General features: G+C 57.9%; 1 protein-coding gene across 2 annotated transcripts; it reads right to left on the bottom strand.

The window, feature by feature from the left end:
• Positions 1–95: 95 nt before the first annotated feature.
• On the bottom strand, positions 96–12,298 carry CSDC2 (cold shock domain containing C2). 2 transcript variants are annotated; one of them, XM_045187029.2, is made up of 5 exons: positions 12,114–12,275; positions 6,946–7,084; positions 3,803–4,101; positions 2,570–2,692; positions 96–1,954 (listed from the first exon to the last, which is right to left on the bottom strand). In XM_045187029.2, exons 3-5 carry the CDS (start codon positions 3,976–3,978, stop codon positions 1,792–1,794), a joined length of 462 nt encoding a protein of 153 aa, XP_045042964.2. In that variant the 5' UTR covers positions 3,979–4,101; positions 6,946–7,084; positions 12,114–12,275; the 3' UTR covers positions 96–1,791. The 2 variants fall into 2 exon arrangements, with proteins under 2 accessions (XP_045042964.2, XP_024435141.2); XM_024579373.4 differs by lacking the exon at positions 6,946–7,084 and having other exon boundaries at positions 12,114–12,298.
• Positions 12,299–12,599: the final 301 nt, after the last annotated feature.

Genomic DNA, 12,599 nt, shown 5'->3' with positions numbered 1-12,599 from the left:
AGGAAGTCTTTGATCCAGTGAAGGAGGGTGGTTTGGGGTGCCCCCAGCCCCTCCCCCGGGGACCAGACACACAGGCAGCTCTGGGCCAGGCTGAGTCACAGTTGAGGGTTTATTGCCAGTGTTGGGGCGGGGGGTCCGGGTGGCCTGGGGGCTCAGAAGGGTTTGTGACTAGACACTGCGGGGCTGAGGTGACGGGAGTACTGCTGCTCCTCTGTCACCCAAGGTGGCCCCAGGGCTGATGTCCCCACATCCTGCCTCCTTGCCAGTTCCTCAAAAAGGGGGTCTACTCACAGGAGGGGGGTCCCGGGGGCTTCCAGGGCTTAGTGTGCACCAGTAAACCTACCAAGGAGGCCAGGGAGTCCTTATTCTCAGGGGAGAGGCCTCGGGCCTTGCCAGCGCAGCCCCAGCTCAGAGCCGGTGTCAGGCTGGGCCATTCTGTTTTGGGGGGCTGGCCAGCACATCTCGGCAGCTTGGGGCTCCCAGACCCTGGTGGGGATTGAGGATGGGGATGTACATCCCAGCTGATCTCTACCCTACAGCCTTGGCGTCTTCAGAGCTGGGGGTCCTAGGCAGTCGTCGTCCCCACATCTTGGGCGTTTGAGCCCCAATTACACACAGACTACGCCTCCTCAGGGTCACTGTCCTGCAGCCCCCCCCTAAGCCCCGTTTCAATCTGAATGAGGTCATGTGCTCTGGACAGGGATGGGTGTGGAGGGAAGCCCTCCTTCCCGGCCTCCCAGGCCAGGCCGACCCCACCCGAGAGTGAGCGCGCACATGCACACCACACACACCTGAAGGGCTGGACAGCATAGAGACCATGACTTCATCACTGGCTTGTTGGGGGCCGGTGGAAGCCACCGTCCCACCGCTTTGGGAAGAGGGACCAGCAAGGGTTTGCAGGGTTAGTGGCCTCCCAGGCTGAGGGCCATCCTTGTGGGTGCCCCGCCTGGCCCTGCCTGAGGGGACCTGTGTCCATCCAGTGCCAGGTCCTCAGCAGCCATCGTGTGGAGCACGGGCTGAGCATCGGTGGGGCTTGTGAGCAGGACAAAGGAGAGGCCTCAATCCAGGCTCGGGGAGACACGTCCCCACCCCCAGCAGACCCATGCTCCTGGGGAAGCTGAGGCAGCCGACTCAGCGTGGCCCAGGGGAGAAGATGCGACCTCAGTTTGGGGTTCACGGAGCCATTGCCAGGCTGAGGAGAAGGGACAGGCCCCAAATGCCTTCGCCCCCTCTCCCACCTCCATTGTGTGCTGAGAGTGGGAGGAAGGCCGGGCTGCGATGCCGAAGAGGGCCTGCATGCCTCCACCTTTCACCCTCTTTCCTTGCCACAGGCTGGGAGGCCCCCAAAGTGCTTGTCGGCCTGGCTTCTGAGGGTGGGGTCCAGTCCACTGTGGGAGACCCCGGCCCAGGGGGAGGTGGGATAGCACAAGCAGACCTGGCCCCTGGGCCAGGGCCTCAGGCAGAGGCAGGGCCCAGGGGTGCCCCCTGTGGGCATGTGGACGGTGGGCAGGGGGTGAGAGGTGCTGTGCCAATGCAGAGGAAGGGAGGAAGGAGAGAGAGTGGGCAAGAAGAGAAGGCAGGTCTGGTGGCTGCCCCCTCGGTCCAGCTCACATAACAGTCACAGGTCACAGGGCTGGATGGAGGCACACACTCACGGCCATAAGCATAGACAGACAGACAGACAGACAGACAGACGTGCACACCGAGGCCGCCCGGAGGACGGAGTCAGCCAGTGCAGTGGGGCAGGGAACCGGCTGCCGCCTGTCCACCCTGGGGGACTCCCCGCCCAGCCTAGGAACCCACGACCTGGCCGGACCACGTCTCGTGGGGAGTGTGGGGGACCAGCTGGGTGAGCACCACCTCCACAGCCTGGAACTTCTGGTTCTTAGGTGGGATGGGGCACATCTTGAAGGTCACCTCGTCGCCCTCCACGGGGACGTACTCCCCCTCGATGCTGGAGGCAGGAAAGGGTCATCAGCCCCACAGCAGGCCCCCTCCGTGGACACTCCCTGCAGCCTGGCCTAAGGGCGGCCTAGCCTCCCTCTCAGAACCTCAGCCCTCTACCCTGTAAAAGAGGAAGCATAAACTGTCCTTTCCTCTGTGTTGTTTGGGGATTATGAGAAAGGGCGCAGGGAGGTCCCTGAAGCTGCAGAGAATCTGTGTCCTGCCCAGGTCATGCCTAGCATTAGGGTTAGGACACAGGCCTGTCCCCTCCTAGCCTGCCTGCCTAAAGGCCCCTTCCAGGCAGAAGGGCCCAGGGCTGGCCCCGTCCTCCCAAGCCCCTGAGACTGAGACAGGATCCCAGGGCTCTGCTAGTGGTTCCTAGAGCTGTGGGGGTGCTAGGTGGCCCCCTCCTGCCGTGCACTCCAGCCCTCCTCCTCCTTCCACTGTGTACCCAGCCCCTGAGCAGAGGAGAAGGATGCCGGGGGTGGGGGTGGGGGGCACAGACCTCAGCTGTAGGGGGAGAGACCTGGGGAGGCATTTCAGAGGCCCTGCTAGAGGACGCTGCAGCCAAGGAGGAGGAGGATATGGGAGGGACCACTGAGATAGGGGTGGGGTCAGGACTCACTCTGACACGTGCACAAAGATGTCCTCGGATCCGTTCTCAGGGGTAATGAAGCCGTGGCCTTGTGAGCGGGAGAACTGCTTGCAAACGCCCTTGAACACGGGGCCGGCAGAGGCGCGGGCTGTCCTAAAGATAGAGCAGGGGAATTGCAGCTGTGGCCTAGGGACACCCTCCACCCAGACCCCCACAGCCCGCCTGGGTCCTGCTTGGGGAGCCCACCTCAGGAAACCCTCCCCAGGCCAGAAACTGCATTCAGTTGGCTCCTTGCACTGACAGAACAGGAGACTGGGGCCCGGAGCAGGGAGCTGGCTCTCCCAGGGCACTCAGCAAGTGGGTCCCCTGACTCCCAGCCAGTGCCCCTCACTGCACAGCACTCCCCCTCCTCACTCTCCCCTGCAGCAGTGGTACCCTATTCACTCATCTGCCACTCATTCATTCTCCCTCATTTATTTATGTATGTATGTTTCAAATTATAAGAGAAAGTTTATTTAGAAAGTTACAGAGGTAGCAGAAGTGAGCCAATTGGGCAGCGTGGACTCAGGAAACAAGTTACAGAAGCAAAAGAAGGGCTCTGGGAGCTTTGAGAGGGAAAGGCACAGGTAAAGGGCCTGGGGGAAGGAGAAGGGGAGGGGAAGGTGAGTGCTTTTGATTGTTTATTAGACACCTGCTCTGTGCCTGGCCTCGGCTTGGACACAAGTGACACTCAGCACTTGCCATCAAAAAACTCCTTCGGCCAAGCCAAGCCAACTTCCCTGTGGATCTGACAATCCCCTCCCCTTCTGACCCCACCCAATGACTGTCCCCAAAGGCCCATCCCACTCCAAAGGTCAACCCCATGCCTCCATTTTTGCCCAGGCTGTTCCATCTTCCAACTTTGTGCTTCTCCTGATATATCTTCCAAACCCAGCTGAGACATCACCGTCTCTAATGCCTAACGCCAGGCCCTCGCTCCCACCCCAGGCCCTCGCTCCCACCCCTGCTGGAGGCAGTGAATGGTGGACGAATTCCCTCGGAACTGTGTGCAACTCATGGGCTGAGACTTTGTAGAATTTATCACTGAAGCACCTGGCCAGGAGCTCAGTAAATCTTTGTGGAATGAATGAATGAGGGAACGAGGGAATGAATGAACCCCAGCAGTTACTGAAAAGTTCACACACAGTTCTCCTGTCCTTGGGAAAGAATGACAGGGGCCGGAGAAGGATGGGGCTGAAGCCTGAGCGAGGGGCAGCTACTCACGCAGAATACGTCCTGGTCCGTTTGGTGGGCAAGGGACTGGGCAGGTCCCGAGATGAGACACTGCCCCTCTCCCAGACCCTGCTGCCCTCCCGGTGGAAGGGGAAGGTGGGCCAGACTGGAGACTTTGGGGAGTGGAGTGGGGGCACAACTGGGGACGATGTGGGCTCCGAAGTCATGGTGGAGCCAGAGGGAGAGCCTGGTGGGCTCCCGGGCACAGGGGCCGGTGAAGGGCTTGGGTGTCCTTGCGGGCAGGGCCCGGCCTGGCCCTGCTCGGAGGCCTCTCCAGCTGCAGGCTCCGTCTAGAAGGAAAGAGAGGAAGAGGTGAGTGTGGTCCAGGATGGGCAACTTCTGGACACTGAGCACCAGCCTGGAGGGCCGGGCCTGCCTGCCACTCCTCCCACAGCAACATCAGGCCACTCAAGGCCCTTCTCTGACTCAGTGTCCTCACCAGAAAGACAAAACAGAGCCTTGCTATAGGTGGAACTGTATTCCTCTAAAATTCGCATGTGGAAGTCCTACCCCCGGTGCAGTAGTATTAGAGATGGGGTCTGTGGCAGACAGCTAGGTTTAGATGAGGTCAGGAGGGTGAGGCCCCATGACAGGGTTAGTGTCCCTAGAAGAGACCTTGGAGAGCTTGCTTCCTCTCTCCCTGGCCTGTGAAGACACAGCGAGAAGAGGGCCACCTGCAAATGAGCAGATGCCAGCCCCACCATGCTGGCACCGTGAGCTCGGACTTCTAGCCTTAGAACTGTAAGACGGAATGTCTGGTGTTTAAGGCCCTGTCTGTGGCATTTTGTTACGGCGGTCTGCACCGAGGAAGACAGGCCTCAAAGTCCTTCCTGCTTCACGTTCGATTCACCAACTCCGGGAGCCAGGGAGGTGGGATGGGTGAGGCGGCTGACAACAGTCAGGAACACAGCCTGGCCCAAGTGTCCGCAGTTTCGAATCCACAGATCTGGGTCTGAACCTCAGCTTGGTCATTCGTAACTTGGCGACCTCTGTTCCAACGTGGTGGGTGGGTGGGTGTGTGGACCGTGGGCCCAGAGGGCCTGGGTTTGCATCGTGGCTTCTCTGCCTAGGGGTTCTGGGACCATGGTCAACACTCAAACTTTGACTCAGTTTCCTGTTCTGTAACATGGGGATAGTGTTGGTTCTAACTTCACGGAGAGGTTGGTGTGAGGGCTGAGTGACTTTCTACATGCTTAGAACAGGGCAAAGACGTGGTGCGCTCTTGGAAAGTTGGTAGTTTTTCCTTAGCCCCATTCCCTCCTCTCTAAAATGAGACTGAGAACACTTACCTCGCAAGGTTGCTGAGGATTCAATGACTTAGTGTGTGTGACAGCATCTGGCATCTTGTAGATACCCAATAAATTGCTATTATCAGTGCAAACCAACAGAAATTCCCAGGTCAACAGCTCAATGTGTAGATAGCCTTGAAAAAATTCATCCTGTGTCTTCCTTCCTCTACTGAGGAGGCGAACAGACCGTATTTGGCCGCGCAATGTGCACCCAGGTGTTTGTGCGCATTATGCCCGGGATTATTAAACCCATGGCATATAATCATTTGTACCCATGTAAAATGCACATCCCTATTTTTCCCTCAAGAATTTGAGTAAAAACGTGTGCATTATACATGGCAAAATATGGTAGTTTCCCCACCCTCCCTCCCCAGAGGGGTTGGGGAGCCATGGACCCCAAGAGGCGCTGCTGTGGCACCTGGGGAGAAGAACTCAGTGCACCGAGCCAGGCTGTGGACTGAGCCTGGGTCGGCAGCCTGCCACGCGGGGCCGGCAGGACATCTGGACGGAAGAGTTCCAGCTTGGCTGTGGATTAGCTATGACCTTGGGGAGCAAGGGCAGGGCTTCTCTGCACAAAGGAACTGATAAACCCCGCTTCACCCCTCACAGGATATCGGGGGGCTTGGCTGAGCCTAGGGATGTAAAAAACCCTCCTAGAGTCCATAGTCATGTAGGAGTCAGGGTGATGGGTTCTCCACCTTCTCACTCCCCTTCCTTTGCTCCCCCAACCCCTCACCCAGAGGCTCTGGAGTCAGAGGAGAATCCCTGAGCTGCAAGTCTATTTCTGGCCTCCACATTGCCCCACCCTCAAGCCTAGAGTTTCCAGAGAGGAGTTTAAGGCTTCCCGGGAGTCTAGAGAGCCCAAGGAGCCCCCCAGACACCCCAAGGTAGGGCTGGAAGAGCAAGGAGTCACTTGTTCCACCCCCATCCCTGGAGCAGGATTCCCAGCCGCTGTAAAGATTACACAGCAAATTGGGTGTTTCTGAGGGTGTTTCAAGATGATGAGCAGCTCTGCCAGCCCTGGGGATGCAGGTAAGACTGCCTCCGCCCTACCCAGGTATCCCCCTCCTCCAGCCAGCAGAGCTAGAGGGGTGGAGAATTGCCCCTCATGGCCCCCATAGTCATTGTCATGGGCCCCCACAGTCCCTCATGGCCCCCATAACCCCCTCAGGCTGAGGCCAAGTCTTTCTCTCAGAGCCTACTCCAGGAGGCAGGAGTGGACTAGGTTTGGCATATTTGTCCCCATTTTAGAGACAAGAAAACTGAAGCATCAGGAAAAGAAGGCTTCACACAAACACTTGTACTTGAGTGTTCACGGCAGTATCCTTGCGTACAGCCAGCGCACGGAGCCAAAGGCCCCTCGGCGGGTGGATGGACAGGCGAAACGTACTGCAGCTGTGCAGCAGAATGTTATCCGGCCAGAAAACGGAAGGAAGTCCTGACACAGGCTTGACACAGAGGAACCTTGAGGCCGTCATGCCAGGGGAAGAAGCCAGTCACAAGCGACCATGGAGTGCCTGATTCCATTCATGAGAAGTGATGAGAATAAGCAAATCCGCAGAGAAAGCAAGCAGATTAGTGTTTACTAGGGCCTGGAGGAAGGCAAAATGGGGAGTGACTTCTAATGCACACAGAGTTTCTTTCGGGGGTGATGAAAATGTTCCAAAATTGATGTACACAACTCTGTGAATGTACCCCAAACCACGGACTTGTCCACCTTCATTAGGCAGGTGGATTACATGGCATGTGAATTATATCTCAGCAAAGCTGTTACCAAAAAGGAAGACGGGCAGCAATAAGATGCCAACCAGGAAAGCACCAGATGCCAGGCTGGGTGTCCCCTACCTCACTGGAGCGAAGGTGGCAGGTGGTGGGGACAGAAGCTCTGCCTTCCTCTCTGCAGGGAGCAGGGAGGCCCTGCCCACTGCACGGTTTTTCCAGGCCTGATACTGTGCTTGGTGGTGACAGCCAGTGCAGGGAGGTCCTGGGGGGTGGAGGGGAGCGAAGGAGATGGGGGAGGGGCAGAGGCAGCTCACACTGGTTACCAGGGAGATGCAGCTGAGCTGGGCCAGGCACTGGCCAGCCAGGCCTCCCAAGCCAAGGCCAAGGGAGCATGGCTCCCAGGCGGTGAGAAGGGGAAAAATTCAGTGATTATCCAGGGTTAGCCTTGAAGAGCAGCCCTCTTCTTTCCCCTCCCATCAGTGGGTTCCCCAAAATGGGCCAGCAGCATCCGGCCCCCACAGGATTGGCTGAGGCTGCTCCCCCACCACATTCTCCCCTGGGGGTGAGGGGTGGTGGCCTTGGGAAAAAGCAGGGAGTCTGCCTTTGGGCAGGAGGGGCAGATGAGGCAGCCTCCACAGCGGAGCTGCTCTGGGCCCTCCGCCCATCTCTTTCCTCTCCCAGAAACTGGGATCACAAGACTCCCTCCTCGGAGAGCTCCTAGACCATCCTAGAAATGGGATGGAATGTGGGAAGCACCAAGTAGGTGCTGGGTAAGAGGTTGCTCCTCCCAGACAAGGCTGCTAAATTGGGCAAGGAGGGAAGGAGGGTGGAGGGGGAAGGAGAGACCCAGCTGAGCTAAGCCAAGCCCACCCTTATCTCCTCTTCCTTGCCTCCCCAGGGACACGCCTATCCACTAGATCCCTGCCCCATCTGTCACAGCTTCTCCTTCTATTAAATTTCTGCAAGAGCCCTTTGAAGCTGGTGTTATTATTATTCCATCTTGTAAAGAGAAAACTGAGGATCAGAGAGGCTAAGTCACTCACACAAGGTCACACAGCAATTGTCTGAGCAAGGACTCAAACCTGGGCAATCTGACTCTGCAGCCCAGAGTGGGAAGTCAGGGTTCCTGGGTTCAGGCCCTGCATTGTTACTGACTTGTTCTGTGACCTGGGACAGAGTCTTTCCCTCTCTGGGCCAGAGCCCTGGACTTGAAAGAGCTGCACCATGCCCAGCAGCCTAGGACACCAGGGAGAAGGGATGCAGAGAGAGCTTCCAGGTCAGGTCCTTTCTCCACAGTGTTGCTGCGGAAAGGGGCGAGTGAAGACGAGCTTTTATTGTCGTAATGCCATACATCTGCAGAGCCTTTTCGGAGATGATTTCTCGTTTTTCAACCTCCCCGTTGCCCTGAAAGCTTAAAATTGGAATTGTCTCCATTTTATAGATGAGGAAGCTGAGGCTCAGAGAGGGTAAGTGAGAGAGCCCAGCTTTGTCTGCAGGCACCCAGTGCTCTTCCTGTGGGGACAGATTCTGTTCCTAGTTCAGCCAAGATGATGCCGGAGTTTTCCCAAAAACTTTCCCTGAGAAACAGAACTTTCCCTGAGAAACTAAAGAGGCAAATAAACTCCTCTGAGAGCAGAGAAACAAATGTGTCTGTAGAACATTTGTTTCAACTCAGACCCAAAATCCAGCTCCCAAAGGCCCCGGTGTGCGGGTCTGGGGGCATGTCCTGCCGGGAATAATGCCCTTCAGAACCGGCAGTCTGAGCAGGGGGGGGACAGCTCAGGCACCAGCTGTCCCTGGCTCTACAGTGCAGAGTGACCCCACCCCTCCTTCTGAGCCTCAGATTTCTCATTTGTCAAATATGGCTAATCGGAGCACCCTGTCCTGGTTGTGGCCGGAGCCAGGGAGCTGTGAGTGGGCCCACCTGTGAGGGGGCAGCTCCCTGGACACGTGTTTTGGCTCCCAGCCAAGCCCCTCCTCATTTGCCTGTGTGAAGGCCTAACCCCAGCTGGCCGTGATTCTGCAGATGAAAGCTCCCAGGGAGGCAAAAACAAAACATCAGAGCTGTTGGGAGATAACCTGAGGGAGGCCCCTGTGATCCAGCCAGCTTTATGGGACCATGGGACAGTGACTCAGCCCTGTCAGCAGGTGACCATGGCCCTGGTGCTGGGGCTCCTCCAATTCTCAGCTCCTCCAAAAGGACAGGACAGGAAATGGCTGTCAGAGTCCTCTCTTGACCACGTGAATAAGCTCTCCTTCGGGGCAGATCCGGAGAAGCAAGCCGGCTTAACCTCCCGGTGCCGGGTGCCGGGTGCCCAGTGACCTGGGACAAGCACCTGACCCAGCTCCCACAGCTACACAAGTCGCCATTGGTCAAGATGACTAATGAGGGTCCGTCCAACTGTCCTCTGAAGTCACCAAACATACGGGCATAAGTGAAGGAGCGCTGAGTGCCGGGCACCAGGAGGCAGCCCCGCCCAGACAGGACTGGAGCCTGGTGCGGGAAGTCTGACAGGACAGGTCACGGCTACTCCAACACTACTGATTATCAACCGTGTGCCAAGTGGGGTGCCAGGCCCTTTGCCCCATTTCCTCAGTTTTCACTGCAGCACTGTGTGACAGCCACATGATTACCCCCACTCTTCAGAAGAGTAAACTGAGGCTCAGAGAGATGAAGAGGCTCGCTGGGGTCACCCAGCCAGTCAGGGCCAGCGCTTCCACAACCCGGAAACTGGCCCGGGGGTGTAGATTCAACTCCCGCTGGAAGGCTGGGGGAGGGCCAGCAAGTCCCTGGAGAAGGGAGGGCTGGGGTGTGGAAGAACTGGGGACTCAGGGCTTGGGCTCTATTCCTGGCTTTGCGCTGAGTCAGATCATGACCTTGGGTGAGTCACCCGCCAACTCTGCTTAAAAACAGCTCCCCCCAAAAAAGCATGCCAGCCCAAGACCCCAGCGCGGAGAAGCAGACAGGGGAGGAAGGATATGGTGGCCTAAAAACGGGAAGGACAAGGGACACAGGATGATAGTGGAAGGGCTTTCTGAACGTTGAGGTCCTGTCCATGGTGAGCCCCAGGAAGGGAGGGAACAGTCTCAGGACCACCAGGCAGAGGCTGGCACTTCCCTGGCCCCTCCCCCACCCTGCTTCCCAGACACTCCTTAAAATACCTCAGGGCCAAAGCTGCTCCAGCAGCTGGAGGTGACCTAATTAAGCCTGGTTCTTTCCCCCTTCACGGTGTTGGGGGAAGGGTGGGGGGGGGGGGCTGCCCCAGCCAATACTTAAGTTTAATTGAGACACTTTATTTCTGGTCCTTGTCTCATGCCCATGCTGCCTGGGGGGCTGCTGGGATTAGGCCTTCGGGCATTCTTGGCATCAGTGGGGGCAGGGATGCCAGGATGGGTACATGGAGAGCCACGCTCATATCTCGGCTCTGCCAGGCGATGGGACCCTGGGTAATTCACTTTCCCACTCAGAGTCCCTTTAGAGAAAGGAACAGACTGGTCAAAGTAACGTGTAAAGTGGCTGGGCTTGAACTCCCATCAGCATGACCCCAAAGCCCTTGACCTTTCCAGCGCATCCTGCCTCTCATCCCGGTGACCATCATTTTACTGGTTTGGGGTGCAGATGAAGATCCCCATGCTGCCTTTCATACCCCCTCATCTCGCTGCTCCCTATCTTGCATGGACAAAGGTCCCAACTGTCCCAAGCCCCCTTTCCACCAGGCTCTGGACCCTTCCTGGTTGTGACCAGCTCAGCTGAGCCCTGAGCGCCCTCTGCTGGTGCCACTCTTGGGAATCTACTCCAGACTAGCCTCCAGGTGTCCCCTCCCTACCCACTAGCTGTGTGGGGCCCCAGGTGCTCGCAAGCGAGACGCACTCTGTGACCAGTGGCCACCCCTGAACACGGCCCACTGTCTCCAGGCCTGGACCCGCCCTCTGGCTTCTCCCAGGCCAGCGTGCGTTCCTGCCTCCATCCGTCCTTCTTTCGGAGGGTGGGCCAGACAAACCCAGAGGGGCGGGGCAGGTATGGGAACATAGACGTTTTAGGAAAAGACTTGAAGGAAATGGTAGAAGGGAGGCTGGGAGGAGGAAACCTCCAGAATGTGGAGGACCCAGAGACCTCTGGGATGGAGTCTGATTTGGGGAACTGGCTCCCCATTCCCCAGGGGGCTGGAAACAACCCCTTCCCAAAGAAAGGCCTATACTGGAGCAGAGCCAGGCTGGCCCGATGACAGGCTCCCAGAGGTTGCCCACCCCCCACTGGGGCGCACTTCCGCCTCCCCTCCCCCCTCGCAGCGGATGCAGCAGTTCACACTCTGTGTTTATTATTGTTCTCACTCTGCATCCCCCTCCCCTCTTCTTGGGAAGAGGCTGCAGGCTGGCAGCCTGGCAAGAACCTGCTGTCTCCGTTGTGGCTGCCAGTATCATGGCCCCTTATCTCTGCCTGGACTCCTTGTGCCAGGGTCAGGCTACTCAGGGACTTGGCGCCAGCTGAGGCGCCCCAATCCCTGCATCCTACCACTGGGGGCCTAGAAGCCTCTGGCTTATCACCCCTGCCTTCCAGGGGCTGCACCCCAGCCAGAGTCTCCACACTGAGCACTCAGCTCTGCTCTGCTCTCCCCAGTCAGAGCAGGGGAGAGGGGTGGCCTCAGGAGAGGCAAAAGGGACAGGTGGGGTGGCTCCAAGGTGAAAATAATAGCATAGAGCTCCTTCTCCAAGCCAATCATCATAATTAACCCCATCACATAGGGAAAACACAGAGCCAGGATAGGACAGCTGCTCCCAATCCAACTGTCGGCTCCAGACTGCCCATCCCCTCCCCCCACCCCCCCACCGCCACAGCCCCAAATTCCTGGGGACACAAGGCCCATTATGTCCCCTCCTGCACTTTACTTTCAACATCTGGTAGGAACAGGATTACTCAGATTGTTTCTCCAGCCATTTCTCTCCGCCTTGTTCCCACACAGGAGGCTGCGGCTTGGCAGGTGCCTGTTCGCTCTGCTTCTTGAGCCAGACACGAGTCCCAGACACATACACGCAGACACACGCTGTCTCACAGGGAGCCACACAGCCTCAGCTTCCCTTGGGGACCAGGGAGAGGGAGGGAGGGGTACAGGCAGGGTGGGCTCCTCTACATACTCTCCCACACCCCCTCTGTAAACTGGATGGGACTGGTCCAGCCCCGGGGGAGGTACCCACCTTCCCAGCACCCACCCCCATTTTGTACCTCCCTCCTTTGCCCCTGCCAAACCAGTTTCTAGAGCTAGTGTGGCCTCAGCCCCCCTCCAGCCCCTTACCTCTCTCTGGCGGCTGAAGTCAGGGAGCCGGCTTCAGCACTCCACCGCTCCCGGGTGCTTGGAGCCGGCACAGGGGATGAGTCTGAAAGATGTGTTGTGTGTATGAGCGCGTGCCTCTGTGTGTGTGTGTGTGTGTGTGTGTGAGCATGCGGCACCTCAGCCCCTCACTCACTCACACACGCCTTCCTCCTGACGTCAGACAGAGCAGGAGGGAGGGGCTGGGGTGGGAATTTGTACTCCCTGCTTAAAGGCACACGAGGCCCAGACACCACCTCCCGAGTCAGGAGCAGGCTGTGGGGGGAGAGTTAGCTGCGTCTCTCAGGGCCCTAAAGCTTCTTTTTTTGGAAGGTGGCTTTTATTGCCAGGCCAGGGTATAATTTGCCCTGCCAGGTGGGAGTAACTGCTGAGGAATGCTGGGGAGGAAGAGCTGGGGGCAGCTTGCATTCCTGCCAATTAGAGAGCAAATGGGGTGGCGAGCGAGCATGA

Source organism: Desmodus rotundus, chromosome 3 (genome assembly GCF_022682495.2).
Source record: "Desmodus rotundus isolate HL8 chromosome 3, HLdesRot8A.1, whole genome shotgun sequence".
Classification (NCBI taxonomy): domain Eukaryota; kingdom Metazoa; phylum Chordata; class Mammalia; order Chiroptera; family Phyllostomidae; genus Desmodus; species Desmodus rotundus.
This window is presented reverse-complemented; position numbering and strand designations above follow the sequence as displayed.

Coding starts and splice junctions, on each gene's coding strand:
- CSDC2 (XM_024579373.4), bottom strand. CDS start 3,978: ATGACTTCGGAGCCCACATCGTCCCCAGTTGTGCCCCCACTCCACTCC. Junction 2,693..3,802: donor CGGACCAGGACGTATTCTGC/GTGAGTAGCTGC, acceptor CTCTATCTTTAG/GACAGCCCGCGCCTCTGCCG. Junction 1,955..2,569: donor ATCTTTGTGCACGTGTCAGA/GTGAGTCCTGAC, acceptor TCCTGCCTCCAG/CATCGAGGGGGAGTACGTCC.